Source organism: Acanthochromis polyacanthus, chromosome 8, assembly GCF_021347895.1.
Source record: "Acanthochromis polyacanthus isolate Apoly-LR-REF ecotype Palm Island chromosome 8, KAUST_Apoly_ChrSc, whole genome shotgun sequence".
NCBI classification, from domain to species: Eukaryota; Metazoa; Chordata; class Actinopteri; family Pomacentridae; genus Acanthochromis; species Acanthochromis polyacanthus.
This window is the reverse complement of record NC_067120.1, coordinates 24,704,998-24,724,070: the sequence shown is the minus strand read 5'-3', so window position 1 is coordinate 24,724,070 and position 19,073 is coordinate 24,704,998. Positions and strand designations below refer to the sequence as shown.

At 39.4% G+C, this 19,073-nt stretch overlaps 1 protein-coding gene and 1 long non-coding RNA gene across 2 annotated transcripts in view; one reads left to right on the top strand and one right to left on the bottom strand.

The window, feature by feature from the left end:
* Window positions 1–1,864: 1,864 nt before the first annotated feature.
* LOC127535149 (uncharacterized) lies at window positions 1,865–3,041 on the top strand. The gene is made up of 3 exons (XR_007943794.1): window positions 1,865–2,052; window positions 2,681–2,767; window positions 2,843–3,041. It is a non-coding gene; the product is annotated as an uncharacterized LOC127535149 (long non-coding RNA).
* Window positions 3,042–7,627: 4,586 nt separating this feature from the next.
* Window positions 7,628–19,073, bottom strand: part of glg1a (golgi glycoprotein 1a) — a 47,857-nt gene continuing 36,411 nt past the window's right edge. Inside the window, exons 21-25 of the mRNA XM_022212340.2 lie at window positions 17,374–17,475; window positions 14,836–14,943; window positions 14,568–14,688; window positions 12,490–12,596; window positions 7,628–10,592 (exon numbers count right to left, since the gene is read on the bottom strand). Of these exons, the coding sequence (XP_022068032.1) occupies window positions 10,425–10,592; window positions 12,490–12,596; window positions 14,568–14,688; window positions 14,836–14,943; window positions 17,374–17,475 (606 nt within the window). The 3' untranslated portion in view covers window positions 7,628–10,424. The remainder of the gene's footprint in view (window positions 10,593–12,489; window positions 12,597–14,567; window positions 14,689–14,835; window positions 14,944–17,373; window positions 17,476–19,073) is intronic.

The window sequence follows — 19,073 nt, the reverse complement described above, 5'->3', positions numbered from 1 at the left end:
CCACACAATTTAATCAGTTGTTCCTTGTATCATTTCTGATGGATAAGTCCCAATGAGTCCACAGTGGTCGATTTGTAGTAGAATCACAATCATGTGATTGTCAGCAGGCAGCTGATGTAGTGTTCACTTGTTGTCATAGTTACAGTGACGCTGTGCCGCCATCTCACAATGATACAGAAATCTTTAACAAATCTGAGGATCCAGTCTATAAGCTGCATCACTGCCAAAATCTAATCACTTGGTCCTTGTGTCATTTTTGACTTTCCCTGAAAATTTCATCCAAATCTGTTAATCTGTTTTTGAGTAATGTTGCTAGCAGACAGACTGAGAGACAACCAGACAGTCAAACGTACACTGATCGTCACATTACTCCACCATGTTCATTGGCGAAGTGACTAAAGATTTTGCCTGCAGGATTATTTAACCACTTTGGTGAAGATCACTTTGCATAGACTAGAACAATAGTAACTGACTTATGGAGCGAATGCATCCCGGTGGTAGGGTTGTAGGCTGGTAGGGGCATAAAAATTGAAGACAGTGTTTATATGTGCCCTAAAGTGCTCATGAGCCATCAACATTAGTTTTCTGCGACAGGGCGACAAAAGCTCATGCTTGTGTGGATTTCCTTGAACAAATCGCAGTCCTGTTTGGTGGACCTAAGCCCAGGATGCAGCAATGGTACCGCTGCAAAACATTGGTAGGGAAAAAATTGTTCTGGCACACAAGGAAGGAGCACAATCGTTAAAATGGCCAATTCACAGAAAGAATCAAGCAAACACTTAGAAATGTTGTTAGTTTTGAAAGAAAATAAGTTTTTTTCAATGAGGAAATATTAAATTAATCAGACATACAGTCTAGACATTGTTAATGTGGTAAATGACTATTCTAACTGGAAATGTCTGATTTTTAATGGAGTATCTATATAGGGGTACAGAGGACTATTTCCAGCAACCATCACTCCTGTGTTCTAATGGTACATTGTGTTAGCTAATGGTGTTGAAAGGCTAATTGATTAGAAAACCCTTGTGCAATTATGTTAGCAAATGAATAAATGTGTGAGTTTTCATGGAAAACATGAAATCGCCTGGGTGACCTAAAATTTTTGAACAGTAGGGTACGAGTTGTTATAGCTGTTCAAGAGTGGACTTATATTATGTTTCTTATTAAATATCAGGATAATAAGTGTGCATTATGGAAGTGGGTGGTCAGTCTGTGCCTCCTCTCTAGAGGCTGAGAAGAGATTTTCTGCACCACTCATGTAATACTCAGGACACTCCAACATCAGGATGTTGTCAGTCTGCTTAGTAGTGAGTCAGTCATCAAAGTAGTGCTCTACACACAGGTTCACTGAATGTCACTGTGGATTCAGCAGAACCATTTAAACACCTCCAGAAGCCCTGTTTGCTGCCCACAGCTGCTGCATGTCACATTGCTTCTTCTGAGTTTAATAAACACCTGCAGCATCACAGCACCAGAAGAAACCATCGGTGCGTCTTTACGCGCATTTACGCACGTGGCGCAGCAGCGGTTTCTTGATTGGAATCAGACGATAAATAATTTTCCGTGGACTTGTACACACCATGTCAGCTGTTTCACACAGACTGAAGGTATATAGGTTGGAAGTGTTTGTATTAAAGCTTCTCTGGATGAATGCTGAGCTCCATCAGAGTTTTAGGAGAATTTTATTAAGATAAGTCGCACAACGTGTGATTTGACTGTTTTAGATGTGTTATTGAACTGGAGTTCCAAGGTGAACTTCACATCAAAGTTCCTCACGCCCAGGTGCGTGAGTGCATTATTTAAAACCATGGAAATGCTCCGAACGCATATAAAAGGCCAGCAGACCTTCGAACGGCCCCTTTTGCCAAGTACCCCTGACTGCAGCCCGCAGATCGGGGCGTGCCTCAACGTGGGCGGAGTTAAACGTTGAGCTCCGCCCACCTTGAACTAAACGTGGGCGGAGTTAAACGTTTAACTCCGCCCGCATAGCGCAGTTGAACCGTTGAAGAAGAAGAAGAATGTATTAGAGAAGAAGAAGTTTCCAAAATGGAGGTAAGCACGTTTATCTTTTGTTTAAATGTGCTGTTTTAACGTACTTTAACGTTGCTGTTTTGCTATTTTGTGACAGACAAGGAAGGAAGTGATATTATTTTATCTCCAGTTGCATTATCTCCTTGCATTAGTTTCAGACTTACGTCAGACTTATTTATTTTGTCACGTGCTAAGTAGCAAGCCCATTAGAAAAGTGACCTTTAACAAAACATTTAAACGATGCCATTCCTTTTAGAATTAGACTGATTCAAAATATTCAGAATAATCTACTGGAATTGGAGGAGAAGCTAGAGGCGTGGAGGTTTGCCCTGGAAAGGAGAGGAATGAAGGTTAGCAGCAGCAAGACGGAGTATCTGTGTGTGAATGAGAGGGACCTAAGTGGAAGAGTGAGGTTACAGGGAGAAGAGATCAAGAAGGTGGAGGATTTTAAGTACTTAGGGTCAACAGTCCAGAGCAATGGAGAGTGTGGAAAAGAGGTGAAGAAGTGTGTACAGGCAGGCTGGAACGGCTGGAGAAAAGTGTCAGGTGTGATGTGTGATAGAAGAGTTTCAGCTAAAATGAAAGGTTTACAAAACTATTAATTCAAATGGATTGGATAGTATAGTTCAATTATCTATCTCTGTTACAGAGAATAGAGCATGTGTTTGCTGCAAACAGCCGCGTCATTGCCACATGGTTTCCACCATCATCCACAAACCCCATGGATCACCTGCTGGTAATTTGTTAAAAAGTTTTGCTTTTGTAGTGGAGTTTGAGCATTTCATATTCAGTTATTGATATCTTTTTACAGGACAATGCAGCCAGTCTCCAGTGGGTTCTTCTTCCAGTATTTGTACCTGGACACTGGATACTCTGTAAATACATTTATATCTTCCTCTATTATGACCTTACACAACAAAGTTGTTCATTGCTGATTTAAATTTTTTGGTATATTAAATGCATGGCAGCTTTGTTAGTATTTCTGTAACATTCCATAATTTTATGTGTGTGGTTATATTTGAACACATTTATATGGAGTAAGATTACTGTCAAAAGTATTCATCCACGATTCTAACCATTCGTATTCGTAATGTTAAACATTTGTATGTTAATAAAAAATGTGTACACAAAATTCTGCTGTCATATGCATGAGTTTGATAAATTAAGGGTTAGGATTGTTTTTACGAGTATGAACCTAAAAGTTGTGAGTGCAACTCTAATTTCTACGACTACGAAGTCTTCCCTGTGAGGACGAATTCAAGTTTATGGGTATGAGTAGAAAAATACTGGAATGACGTCACATAGGTCACAGGGGAAGGTAATCGAACACAGATTGCTCCAAACGCGCATGCGCCATTTATAAAGAGCAGACGCCGGGTGGACCCGGTGGACCTACCGGGGCAGGTGACGCCTCACAGGTCAAGTAAATAACACATCCAACTTCTTGTAATTTATTTATTTCATGAAACTGTACTGTTTTAATTGATATACAGTTTATGGACGAAAGACGGTACTGCTTAGCTTGCACGCTAACGAGCCGGGCCGGTGACACATTAGCCTTCTAATGCAAGGAGGCTAATGAGGAGGCTAAGGAGGCTTAATAACAAAACAAACATAATTTGAGATTATGAATCGTGGCAATTGGCGTATGAATCAGCCCATTGTACAGCCTAAATTGCTGTAAATTAAGTCCAGTTTTAGTTCTTTGCAAACTCAGACACGTGCATTAGTTTAGTTTACAATGAATCTGGCGGAGTTCGGTAAAGTTGGAAAGATATTCACAGATTCGGACTTCCGGCATCAATAACTCATGAGATATATGTTGTCAAAACATGAACGATGCCTCTTTCAAATCGTTGTAAGGTAGACAATGTGCTACAAGGCCAATTTTATCAAAAGTCGCTGTATTTCAAGCTACAGAAATAACATTGGCGTCTATGAGCAGCCGGCGGTGCAACGAGTGAACAGGGACCGTCTGCAAATAGCAAAACCGCTGCAACAGCGAAAAGAGACACTACACATATATTCAATAACTTCACTGTAGAGCCACCAAATCACTGGAGCCATGAATGGGCTCTTGCTGGTCAAACTACAACTCTTGCTTTGGCGCTAAATTAAAAATCTGAATTTTAAGGAATTTTTATGTTTTGTATGATTATTTTATGAGTATTAAAATGGCACTTTTCTTCATGTATGTGGTATATTTTATATAACACAGGGAAAATGGCATAAGGGCATAGTGTACTTGCTGTGACCTGTGCTGGTCAGACCGTCTGGTTTATTACCTCCAAGTATTGTCTGTACAGTCCTTAACTAGAAAAATATTACTCTCAATTTAACATTATGGTATAAATGAATCAATTGACACTGAAACTTTGCAATAAAGTGTCTTATCGTCTTTCTTCTCAATCATCAGTACTTGAGGTGACAGTCTAAACAGTTTGTTTGGTATATTGGCGTTATCTGATACTCTTCTTTGGTAAGGATTGTAAATTCCATTACTATACAGAATTATGTGTTTGGACAAACAAGTACACTATGCCCTTATGCCATTTTTCCTGTGTGTTATATAAAATATACCACATACATGAAGAAAAGTGCCATTTTAATACTCATAAAATAATCATACAAAACATAAAAAATCCTTAAAATTCAATTTTTCATTTAGCACCAAACAAAGAGTTGTAGTTTGACCAGCCGCAGCCGATTCATGGCTCCAGTGATTTTAGTGGCTCTACAGGGTACAAGAGTAAAGTTACTGAATAAATGTGCAGCGTCTCTTTTCGCTGTTGCAGCGGTTTTGCTATTTGCAGACGGTCCCTGTTCACTCGTTGCACCGCCGGCTATTCATAGACGCCAATGTTATTTCTGTAGCTTGAAATACAGCGACTTTTGATAAAATTGGCCTTGTAGCACATTGTCTACCTTACAACGATTTGAAAGAGGCATCGTTCATGTTTTGACAACATATATCTCATGAGTTATTGATGCCGGAAGTCCGAATCTGTGAATATCTTTCCAACTTTACCGAACTCCGCCAGATTCATTGTAAACTAAACTAATGCACGTGTCTGAGTTTGCAAAGAACTAAAACTGGACTTAATTTACAGCAATTTAGGCTGTACAATGGGCTGATTCATACGCCAATTGCCACGATTCATAATCTCAAATTATGTTTGTTTTGTTATTAAGCCTCCTTAGCCTCCTCATTAGCCTTCTTGCATTAGAAGGCTAATGTGTCACCGGCCCGGCTCGTTAGCGTGCAAGCTAAGCAGTACCGTCTTTCGTCCATAAACTGTATATCAATTAAAACAGTACAGTTTCATGAAATAAATAAATTACAAGAAGTTGGATGTGTTATTTACTTGACCTGTGAGGCGTCACCTGCCCCGGTAGGTCCACCGGGTCCACCCGGCGTCTACGCTTTATAAATGGCGCATGCGCGTTTGGAGCAATCTGTGTTCGATTACCTTCCCCTGTGACCTATGTGACGTCATTCCAGTATTTTTCTACTCGTACCCATAAACTTGAATTCGTCCTCACAGGGAAGACTTCGTAGTCGTAGAAATTAGAGTTGCACTCACAACTTTTAGGTTCATACTCGTAAAAACAATCCTAACCCTTAATTTATCAAACTCATGCATATGACAGCAGAATTTTGTGTACACATTTTTTATTAACATACAAACGTTTAACATTACGAATACGAATGGTTAGAATTGTGGATGAATACTTTTGACAGTAATCTTACTCCATAAGAGAACAGCCTCTGAAAATAGTACACAGAGGTGTTGTTATGAAGATTTACAGGCAATGTGCTAGGTCATAGTACACCATTCTGGTTAAGTGTTCAGTTTATTAGCTTGTTGAGGACAACAGACCATCAGAGGGTAGGATGTAACTTGGGCTACATACTACCCACTTTAAAATCTTACTGGCCAGTAAAATATTAAATGTTTTATTTTGAATAGAAAAGAGCTAATAAAAGTGTAAACCAAGCATTAAAAGTAATTTTGTTGGTTATTCCAGAATTGGAAGACATTTGGACCTTAAAAGTTTTGAAAAATAAACTATGTTTTACAATTTTCTGCTACATATTCATCAATAATAGATAATAAGCTATCAAAGGCTTGATTGGCTCAGCTTACACAGCAATGGTACTATTTTTACTACATGTTTTATTTGTTGTTTGCTAACCCTACTCTAATCAGAGTAACAGGGTTGCTACTCCATCCTAATGTTAGCTTTTTCTCGGGAGCTAGATATTTAGCTAGCTGTTACTGCTGACCAAGAGGACAAACTTACTGATGGAAAAAAGTAAAAATAATTTGTCTTATCCTGATAATATGCATAACAGGGTTGCATGAGGTAGTGAGACATTCAATGAAGGCTGACAATGTTTTGAAAATATGAATAATAGAAGAAAGGACATAGCTTTGCTCTACCAATTCTTTTGGAAAACTGTTTGATGAAGTTAATTCCAGCATATCATGTGATTCACTGTTTTCTTCTTGTTCTACCAGCTAAAAATGTTATAACAGGATTGTTGTGGGACACACGTTCCATGCATAATAGCGTAAAATATTATGTTGATTAAAATAAATGTTCCCACAATTACGAGACATCAATGAAAAAAGAAATCACAAAATGGAGCTTTAAATTTAATTTTAACTGTTTGAATTGAAATTCTATTTGGTTATCTGGAGGGTGGGACAAGAGAAAAATGGCATTTTAGGGGGTACTGCAGACTTATTTGGTATTTTAAAAATATTTTCAAACATTCTTTTCTTCTTGTTTTTTTTTTAAAGATTTGGTACCAGGACAAGTACATTTACACAACAACTGCATGTTTCAGTATTTTGTACATGGATTATTTGAAATTTGATGGATGGGATGTAAAATGTCCTCCAATTCTGGAATGAGCCTTACATTCAGAAATGAGTGCAACATAGGTGTTAAATGTTAAAAAAAAATGTGGATTATATACATTTATTATTAGAATAAATAAGGCTAAAGAGATAAATATTTGTTTAAAAATGTGTTTAGGAGGAACTTATGTTGTTCTTGCTTTGACAATGTTAAAATGAAATGAGTGAACTGGCGTCTGACACTGTGCTCCTGTTGGCTAATGTCTGTGGCATGAGAAAGAGCCAGCGTGAGAGAAGAGTGTCCTGCTGTAGTCCAAAAGAGTTGAAGAAATGCATTTGCTTTGCTGAAAAAGTTGTGGTTAGTTATGTTTAGGCCAACTTGTGAATGCTTCCCTTGGATTTTTGACACAGATCTGGGCACACGGACATTTTCTTCAGAAATTTAGATTATATATTCTTTTTACTGTTCCAAACCAACAATGTGTAAGAAACACCCCAGGAATTCAGCTTCGTTTCTAAATGAGGCTCAGTGTTTTCTATAACACTTGGACATTGTGGTGTTTATATATCACTTAAATAGAGAGTAATGGTGCATTTGTTGGGAAGTGCAACAGTGCTTACTGATGTTTCTTAGTTCTCACTATACTTGTTACTTGCGAATTAGAAACACAGGAAAACAAATGTGTTTGGATCAGATATTTCTGAAATAAACAGGGCTGACAGTGAAATAGAAACCTTGCGTCTTTATTATTATTAACAAACTGTCCAATTTTCATCTGTACAGAACAACAAAAAGAAACCAAAAAGAAAAGTGGACAAGGAAAATAATTCAGACAATCAGGAACTCCATGGATTCAGACAGAAAAAAAAAAAAAGTTTTACAAAAAAAAAAAATCTTAATTGTCACAAACTTAAAATCAAACGTTCCAGTCATCGTTGCTCTAGACAACAGCAAGGAACCGACTAGAGATCACACAGCTTCCTGTGGAGTCTGAAATCTGTGGGCAACACACACAAACGCAGGCACACGTCATCCATCACACAGTCAGACGCACTAATATGCCCACGTGCTCCTCTGCTTGGGGCCGCAGGGGGTTCTGGGATGTTCTGTACAGTGGGATCCCATGGCGGGACGGTGATTAGGCACGCTTTTGATAAAAACCAACATTAGATGGAAAAAAAAGTGAAGGCAGTTCAATGAATCAGAACGTCTCATTTACAAGCAGGAATGGCAGCGCTCACCACACCAAACTTCAACAATTAGAAGAAACAGAAACGGTACAGGCTAACTGCACGGTACGTAGTTTACAGTATGTCATCACTCAGTATAGTACACATGTACACAAGACCTGGTCGAGCTGGGAGAGGAGAGATCCTCACTTAATGCTTTACTCTGACGCACCAACAACTTCTTAAGCAGGATTTTTTTTTTTGTCTTTAAACCAAGACCAAAAAGCTTGATGACGAGGCTGTGACGCACAATTAAATCATCACCCCAATTGCATTCCTCGCCTGGCATTGACCTGCAGGATCAGCATGAGAAAAACTAGATCCAGTAACATGAAACAAGAGTTTAACTGTTCCATTCAGTAATGTAGTTTTCATTTGTCCCAGCAGGAAAAGCAGTGATGATGGTGGACTTCCATTTAGAATTGCAACTAGTAATCTCAAATATCTTTCTTGATTCATTGTTTGGTCAGTAAAATTTCACAAACTGTAGAAAAAAAAATCAGGAATAAATGTAATCAAATATCTTGTCTTATCTGACCAATAGTCCAAATATAATTAGCTTACTATCACAGCAGACAGAGTCCTCAAGGAAGCCTCCTCTATTTTACTCAGATTTAATTAATTTTCTGACCTGGAGCACACAAACAACCCTGTGAATGAACTGCTCTCCCAATATACTGCTCTCCCAATATCACCAGAGAAATCTAACTCCGTCTTAGTGGCAGAGAGGTGTTTACAGCACTACAAGACAAATCAGCCAGCCGCCACAGCAGATTGATGTCTGGAGGACTTTGCTGCCTGTTCTCTCCCTCTCCTCCCCCTGCCGGAGGGAAGCACTCCTGCTGGAGAAAAGGCAACCAGAGGACATTCAAATCATAGAGGAGAAAAAAAAAAAAAAACTTTAACCATTAGTAAACAAATAAATAAGGCTATGAAAAAACAAAATATATATATATATATATTTATAGATATAAAAAAGAACAAAAAATGTGCAATGATTCCAGTATCATCTTTACACAAAATGTTCACATCTCTATAATAATCTAGAATCATTTCTTTCATTATTCTGTTTTTTTTCCTGCATTGCTCTCAGCTTTTCCATACCAACCAGCGCAATTGCAATAGCCACTCTGAGTTTGTACAGAGAGGAGAATTTTTTTTTTTTTTAAAAAGCCACTTTACCCAGTCTGGCTGCTCAGACTGGGATCACGGTGTGGTGGAAACCAGCCAGTGATTCCGGGAGGCGAGTACGATGTAGAGCAAATGTCCCACCAACGGCTAGAAAAGCGAGAGCAGCTCAACTGGGAGCAGCCGATGGACATAGTGCATTTATGGCACAGGTTGGGTAGGAAGCAAAAATAGTAATTATCAATTAGACTGCATTAGAGACGAGCTGAGGATGCAGCATATTCGGCTTCAAACAAAAAAAAAAAATCAAAAATAATATCCACAAATAATTTTCATTGTGAGAAGAGCTTCGACCTGGAGTGCGTGTAGTGTGGTTCCCCTTCGCCTCTTTTCATCTGTGGCTCGGTTGAGGACTGGCTGGTTGGCACCGCCCGCCTGGCAGTCCCATGGCGATAAAGTCAACACATAACAGCAAAAAAGAGCAACACAACCCTCAAAAATATTTTGCAGAAAGACAAACAAGAAGAATATGGTGGTAGAAAGACAGTTCGGGTCGCACACGCTCGCTAACACACACACACTTTCATATCATCACACACACTTTTGTCATTAAAATATGGGAGCCATTAAACTGCTCTATACATGAGCATTTTCTCCATCCCATTTTCTACACATTTACACTCAGTATAATTTCATTCACCACCTTTGCCCGAAAACCCTCACCTCTGATCATCACAACCCCCACCCTTTCCACACCCGTACCCCACAGCAAAGGAGGAGGCAAAAAAAGGACAAAAAAAAAAAAATCAGAGTAATACTGCATCTACATCGGGTGACTGTCGTTCAACTGCAGGATGCCACTGCTCTGTAGCTCAGGAGGAAAAGGAAAAAAAGGTGAAGACGATGCAGCAGTGGGCGTGGGAGTCACTGATCATGCCCACTTCCTTCTGTGGGATTATGGGTGTTCACCCCAAAAGTGATGTGAGAGAGGGTGAAAGGAGGGAGGACAAATGAAATGGGGTGACAAAAACTAAAGTGGTTTAGATTGTCCGGTGGACTTTTGAGGGGGTAAGGTGGGAGAGTACGTCAGGGTAAATGATGAAGAGGTCCTTTTCAGGGGTGGTTGTTTCTTTTGTGGACATGTCCTGATTCCAGAGTGGGCGGGGTCTACCTGTCCTTCAGCTCCTGAGTGACTCGCTTGGTGAATCTGCCGCACAGCAGCCCCATCAGGAAGAGCAGTGCCACACCAGCACTAATTACAGTCAGGATGTAGTTCTTGGATGGGGATGTCATCACCTGCATGGCCAGGTCCGAGAAGCCCTCAGCAGGAGCCACCTGGCAGTAGTCAGGACAGTACAGAGTCACACCAGACGTGATCATTTAATACTCAATCTGAGTAACCCTCTCATTTTTCCATCAGTTTAAAAAGTAATGCTCTGCACGCAAGTTAATTAGTCAATTTTAAGTGTTGTTTGTGCAGTTTAAAAATCCCGTTATCAAATCAGAAAAGCACTCAAAAGAGCACAGTACTCCACCAAGGCGGTCCATTCCCCCATATGACAGACAGTATTTTTTTTTTTTTTTTTTTTTTTTAGAAATGGAGCATTTGTTTATTTATTAGGCATGTGTTATGCATGAGCACATAATTAATAGATACTGAATCACATGACCTAAAAATGTGGCGGGCAGCGGGAATTGATGACACTCGGAAACACCCCCACAATTCATCAATTAATTGTCCTTTGTACAGTTTCCAACAGATAAGTCCCAATAAATCCCCAACAGTCGATTTGCAGCAGGATCGCAATCTCGTGATCTTCAGCAGGAAGCTGACGTAGTGTTCAGTTGTTGTCATAGCTACAGGGATGTCATTCCGCTATCTAGCAATGACGTGGAAATCCCTGATGAATCCGTGAATCTAGACTATAAGTCTCATTATTGCCAAAATCTAATCACTTTGTGTCATTTCTGACCTTCCCTGACAATTTCATCCAAATCTGTTAGTCCATTTTTGAGTAATGCTGTTACACACAGACAGACAAATGTACACCGATCGTCACATAACTCCACCCCATTCCTTGGTGGAGAAAAAAGTCTCAAATTTGTATTTGGTTTAATTCAGCAATTTCAAAGAGACGCTACTTAAAAGCAGATTGTAATGCAAATGAAATGATGCATCACTTTGAACAGATTTCATGCAGCTTGTTCATTCAGATTCAAATAAAAAGCAAAACACAATTTAAACATCTTATGCCATTAGTAATAAACAACACTGATGTTTTTTTAAAGTTGCCAAAGGTTTTTCTTGGGATATCTTACATTTGGCTTATTCCATCCCAAAACACTAAATATTCAGGAAGGTGGTTGCAGTACCATCTTCAATTTTACTGTGGGTGCTGGTGGTGGAAGATGATGATAAAAAGGCTTTGTGTGCAAAATTAGAGGCTTATACTCCAAAAATTTTTGAGTTATGGCATTTTCAAATTTTAATAATTTAGGCCAAAATGCCCTCCCCCCAATCCTCGCCTGGAATTTTTAGGTTTTAAAATGCTTATATCTCTGCTTCTGGGTATCACAGCTCTCTACATGTTGATGATGTCCTAGAAACAACACACACACTCAGGAGAAGTCTCTACAGAGCAGGGGGGCTTGCCCAAAATGTATAAATTATTTGTAAAAAACACTCGTGAGTAGGGTTAAGGGTGTTAAAAATACCAGAAATCTTACAGATTAATGTCTTAGCACCATTTAGTATTGCTCTAGACCAGACTGACTTATAACTTAAACAGGGGGAGCCCTCTAGGCTCATTGTTTAGAGAGATATGGACTGCTGAACATTGCCCCTCATGAAAAGTGCCTAATTTCAAGGACCCTGAAGTCAATGTAGCACAGGTGGTAGAGATCTGCAAATTCGCAAAGAAACTCATCTATCCTCTTACTACAGCCATGCAAAGTCCCAACTTCTAGCCATCACTGCACCACTATCTTCCAAAGCCAAATTGAAAATGGTGCTGCAACACCCCCCCCCCCCCCCCCCCCCTTTTTAGAAAACATTTCTAGACCAGGCCAGGCAGGGAGTTACATACAATGGTCTCCACTGAGTCCCTGTTATTGTTCTTTCTGTGTAAATAGCTCAGCGTGTCTCCTGCTCCCTGTCACATGACCATCAGCTGTGTTGCTACAGTCTTGAGAGGATTTCACTGACAAGGTGAAGAAGTTGTGGTTCATGTACCTTGGCAGCGTAGCTCCACATGTCGATGCGATCCTGAAGCCTCTTCTTGCACTCTGGCTGCAGGCGAACACGTTTGTCCTGCAGCGCCTCCATCAGACATGACATCTCTGAGAGACAACATCACAGACAGACATGACCGTGTCATCTTGTGTTAATTTGTAGCTGCATTGTTTGAAGTCAGGTTATTTAGAAACAATGGCTAGAGACTATATTGTTTAATATGTAGACTAATAAATTAACACAGACGCTGAACTAACTAAACTAGTGAGGGCGTCTTCCTTCTACTTTGCGACGATATACACAGAGGCCTTAATTTGTTGTAGTCTTCGTCTTTTGTGTCATTGTATTGTTTGGATGGTTCTAACAGCACTGTGATTAATACAATTCTATGTTGTTTTTGTATTGTGGGTATTCATTTCCTGCATCTTAGTAATTGGTTTTGGTTTATTTAGATGGAAGCAGTGTTATCTCGGGTATTTTATAAAAGGGCAAAGTTGACAAACATGTTTATTTAATTGTAATAAAGTGAAAAATGTCATACAGTTGAAATGGTGTAGAGAACCTGTGTGGGAAAATGTACCTGATCACAAATGAAACTATCTAAGATGAAGAAATTCCATTTCCATTACATTTGAAAACCGGAAACCATAAAAAATAACAAATTTATCCAAAATGAAATGTGTTTTAGTCAACAACATTGTTAATGGAAATCTATGGTAAAAGAAAGGGTCTCATCAATTTGTAGATATACCTAATATCTACACAACAACGCCACGGCATGTCTGCAAAGGGTTACTGAATAGTTACAGCTATTGAACAGTTTGTCCTGAGTCCCAAAATGTAATGCTCAGGGCTTCTTTTTGCTGTTACTTCTAGCAAAAATCTGCTTTAATGGGAGATCATACTGTTTATAATTTTGTCAGATATGAAGAACATTTGACTTTGTAGTTCCATCTTGGAAAAGCAAACAAATAAACTTACCGTATTTTCCACACTATAAGGCGCACTTAAAAGCCTTTAATTTTCTCAAAAATCAATGGTGCGCCTTTTAACCCGGTGCGTATTATGTGTGCACTGAGTTCCAAAATCTGACTGTCGGACCAATTCCCGCCGACATAGGGACGAAATATGTATACTACACATGCTGACAGCGATAAACCTATTAGAGAACATTACATAAAGCTACATAGAGTACTGACTATTCTCCAAGCTGTGATGATCAACTGTCATGCCACTTTATCCACAGGGTGTCAGTAGTGGTTTCTAACAGCATATAGCATAGGGCATTGGTATACAGGTAGAAGAAGAACCGCTACACGGTTTTATCTGTTGTCGTCTCCCTGAGCAAGCATGGTGAAAATGAAGTTAAGCTAATAGCGGGAGTTCTTCTTGTATAACCAGCAAACATAACACAAGCCACACCGTCTGTCTGTTCACCCCAGCACAGCCACGCTTCGCACCCCCAGTCCCGACCGGGCGCCGCCACCCAGCTCTACGCTCGGGCGTGCGCTGCATGCTCGTCCCGTCTGGGCTACCTGGTTGATCCTGCCAGTAGCATATGCTTGTCTCAAAGATTAAGCCATGCAAGTCTAAGTACACACGGCCGGTACAGTGAAACTGCGAATGGCTCATTCAATCAGATATGGTTCCTTCGGCATCACTGCCGGCATCAGCCACCCGGCAACGAGACTGACTCCGACAATGACGAGAAGGAACCCGGCATGTTTGATGTCGAAATTGCCCAGCTGTTCAATTCAGATACAGTAGATGAGGACTTTTATGGATGTGTGACAAAAGATTGATCAAAAAATAATGTGAGTGTATTTTTAAATATGTGGTAGAAGAAAGTTCAACCAAACTCACTGTTTTGCTTCCGTTTCCTTGTTTTAGCATGCGCCCAATAATACGGCGCGCCTTATATATGGCTTAAGTACAGAAATAAACCCGTAATCAAGACTGCGCCTTACAATCCGATGCGCCTTATGGTGCGGAAAATACGGTAATAAGAACTGGCCCTTTGATTTCAACAGCATGTGATTTTTGCCTGAGTCTTGTGGTGTGTCGGTTTGTAGACTTACGGCGGCCTTTGCCAGGAGGAATGGCAGCACAGTGGTGTTTGATGTCCAGAGCACAGGCTGTGTGAAGGACGGGGTCGACATAAATGTCTGCCTTACTCTCTTTCAGCATGTTTAACACTTCCTGCAGGGAGACGGCAAGAAAGGGAGGGAGGAAGGTGAAAATAAAAGGTAGATTAGGAGGACCAAAATGAAGAGAATAAAGAGAACAGGGAATAACAGAAAAAATAGTAATATGTATGCCTTGACAGGGAGTAGTGAAGCCATTTACCTTCTTACATCCTTCTTGTTTGATCTTGAGCAGGTTGACCTTTAGACACTCCTCTACCTGTCCTGTCTGCTCTTGAGCAGCTGCCTCCTCTGAACAAAGCCTTGAGATCTACACAAACAAATACATACATGATCAATAATAGTCAAAGTTAAAGTACATCTGAGCAAAGCACTGAGCTTTTTCTTGCTTTAAAAGTAAAAAAAAAAAGCAAAAAAAAGCAAAACAAGGTGAGCTGATCGTCTTATGCCTCTGTAGATCGATATAACATTTTCCACACTGACAAACTGTCAAACACTGACCTCTCAGTGGCTATAAGTGTAAAGAGATCCTGATGATAGCTTGTAAAGATTTGCATATTAGTGGCATCAGCTGTATGAATTTTCACTTGTCAGGTTTCATTAAGATCAGTCTGTGTTAAAATTAATTTCTATTGATGTCCAAGACTGAAGTGTAGGACCAGTACACCTCCAGTGCTTCACAGTACATGAAGGAGCAGACATACTGTTTTTTAATCCATAATTTATATTTTATTGTGTTTTAATATTCTTTCATTTTGAATAGTTTTATATGTTGTATTGCTTTCTTGATTTTCATCTGTGCACAGTTAGGGTGGCTACTGTGATATTTTCTATTGATTAGTCTTTCAATGTCTTCCAGTCTAACAACTTAAAATGTGAAAGGTCACATCCAGTTTTACCCACTACATCATTCAGAACATCAACAATTAAAAATGTGTTCATTTTACTCAATGACAGCAGCATATTTTATCTAAGCTATAAATGGAAATGCGTGCAGTCATGAATTAAAAACAGTTAACACCTCCTGCTGGCAAGACATCCACATTACAATGCGTGCAAACTAAACAGTGGTGACACCACTATCATTAAAAAGTTAAAAATTTTCTTTTTTAAATCTAAGTCAAAAAGCTAAACTTTCACATACTCTTTATTCATTACATGAAAGGGAAATATTTCAGGTTTTTGTTTGTTTTAAATTTGAGACCTCATAAAAACCCAAAATCTAGATTCTCAAATTATTAGAACATTTCCTCAAATAAATGTTTTAAAAAAGGGATTTACAATACATCTACAAAATGTCTATTTCTGAAAAGTTCATTCATTTATACACTCAATACTGGACACCTCAGCCTGTGGCACTGTTGAGGTCTTATTGAAGCCCACGTTGCTGCGACAGAAGCCTTCAACTTGTCTGTATTTTTAGGTCAGATGTTTCTCATGTTCCTCTTGACAAAACATCATATTATGGGGTTCAGGTCAGGTGAGTTGGTTGGCCAGTCAAGCACAGTAACATCATGGTCAGCAAACCATTTGGTAGTAGTTCTGGGTCTGTGGCCAGGTACCAAGTTCTGATGGAAAAGGAAATCAGCATCTCCACAAAGCTTGTCAGCATATTAAAGCCTCAAATAGATGCTGTATAGTCTTTGGACTTGATAAAATACTGTGGACCAACATTGGCAGATGACATGACACCCCAAATCACCACAGATTTCAAACATCTTGGAATCAGTGTCTCTCCACCCTTTCTTCAGCCTGTAGGACCTTGATTTCATAAAGTAATGCAAAACGTACTTTGTCTGAAAGGAGGACTTTGGAACTCTGAGCAACAGTTCAGTTTTTCTTCTCCTCAGCCCAGGTAAGACATTTTGATGTCGTCTCTGGCTCAGGACAGGCCTGCTATTAGGAATGCGACAGCTGTGGCAGTTTTTCTTAAGATGTCTGTACTTGGTGGCTCTTGATACACTAACACTTGCCACGTCTTGTGGAGCACTGAAGTTCTTCAATCGACTATTCTTGACAAGCCACTCAAGGCTGCTTATCACTGTTGATTCTGCACCTTTTCCTAAACCCTTTCTCCTTAACCCTTTGATGCGCAACATGGGTCAAAAGTGACCCAAATCCAATGGAAAATGGGTATCTGCTGACCCACACTGCGCATCAAAGGTTTAACATGCTTCAATAGAGCACTCTGCCGACAACCAGCCTGTTCAACAACGACCTTCTGTGGCTTTCCCTCCATGTGGAGGCTGTCGACCATCTTCTTCAAAACTTTCACTGTCGGCAGTCCTCCCCGTGAATGTGGTTGTTAATTAAACTGAGATACACTGTATTTATGCCGTTTAAGTAGTACTTTACTGAACTGAAAAACGGCATGTTATTGTTCTGATACATGATCACACTTAAGAGCCAAAATGAAGGGCAAAAAGTCAGCGAATGTAGCACAATCCAAGGTGGTGTACAACTGACAAATATAAACAAAGTCATCTTATAGCGCCGCATGATGACATTTTTGTCCACTCCGCTCGCCAACCAGTTCCACATAATGACGAAATGCCATATGTCGTAAAGTGAGCACCCGCCTGTAACCAGTTCCGAGGTAACAACAAACACCATAAGTTGAGGATGTCGCAAACTGAGAACCCCCTTTATATGAAAGAAAACATTTTTGAACTGCTCAAAAAAAAATAAAAACCTTTTCAGGATACACCAAGATACAGAGATACATAGCGGTACAAGATACCTCTTGAGTGCAGTGGATCTGCAGCTGAGGGTCCAGTCTGTAGTCAAGGGCTGACTCTTGTAGGATGACCCGAATCTGATCCTCACAGTCAGGAGACAAACGCTGCCAAAACACAAATCAGCAAACATGCGAATATTGTTATTTTATTGTTTTGAGAGCTTTCCAGATTCAAAGTTGTGCTCTACACCCTAATATATTTCAAAAACACTAAATATAGCAAAATTTTGTCTGACTGATACAATATTGTGTGCATACACTAAAGTTCTGACTCTTTCTTAAAGCTTAGCTTTTAGCCATTAATGTTTTGTCCTGTGCAGAATTTCTGTCACTACTCAGCCTGCTTCATTGTTGAAACATACTGAGGAGTTCTGTCCAAGGTGAAATGTAAACTACTGTAAAGTTACATATAAGCAGTTTGTTATATTAACAAAGATGACCCTAGGATTGTTTATAGCACTATGTGACCACAACACCCATGAGAAGGGTTACATAATCATGGGCATAATGACAATCTTGATTACTTTGGTCAACACTGAGATAACAATTACTTATGATGATGATTCACTTGATTTGAGGGGAAAAAATTATATTTTACTTTCATAATTAAAAAAGAGCTGTGCTTTCACTTCTTTTGCTGCATTTCTGTTATTATACAAACGCAACAAAAAATAAAAGTCAAAAAAGGTTCTTCCACATCTGAATTCAAAGCATTCACTAGAGGAAAACTAATGTAATAATTAAATTGTACTCAGAACACTTCACTGCCTGAACATCAGCTTGTTGATATACACCACAACTTATAGCTGTCCTGAAATGCCTCACATGCAGGTTACATTAGGTAGCTAGACGGTTGTAGAGCTACGCTCACAGAAGCCTCTAGTCTCTCCAAGTAGCTACAGCAGCATAACTCCGACAGTTGTATAACAAAAAAATATTTTGAAAAGGAGTTTTGATGTCAGATTTACCCAACCTGAAATGGCATCATTTTATCTAGGATAAGGATCAACCAATGTGTTTTTAGGGTTAATGTCAATGTCATTCCTAAGTAGGCTGCTTCAATATTAAAGATTACTATAACTGAATATGTGCAATAGATACAGGAGTGACGATATCTGAGCGTCCTCTTGCGTACTGTGAGATCGACTGAGATCAATAATGTTTGCTTTCTGCAGTTTCATCTGCTGTTTGTCTCTGCCCACCAATTCCCAGATCTTAAGCATTATTTTTTGATACGGTTTCCCCGACACTGTTTTGAAGTAATCTATAACTGCCTCTTAACTTAGCTGCTAACCCCTAGAGTAGTCTTAGCCATGTTGAAAGTAGCTAATGTCCTGGTTTGTGAAGCGGGCTGTGCTTCTTTATTTTTGGAGATTACGTCTCTGCTAGAGAGACACGTCTTTCAGTTAGAGCAGGTTGTTGATGTTACTCTTATTTTAGGAAAATGTTTTAATACTCCAGCTTGTATTGGCCATGGCTAAAAGGCAGAGCAAACCTTTCAGAAATAGCCTAAGCCTAGCATGAATATTCATGAATAATATTCAATTGATAGTGCATCAATATCCATCAGCTATTTTTTTAAAGATTACTTTATTGATTTGGGAAGGCTGACAGAAACTGCCCACAGCTTCAAATGCAGCACAGACATTATAGTTTCATATTTTCAACAGAAAGATCAATGGGACATCTCTAACTTCACTGAT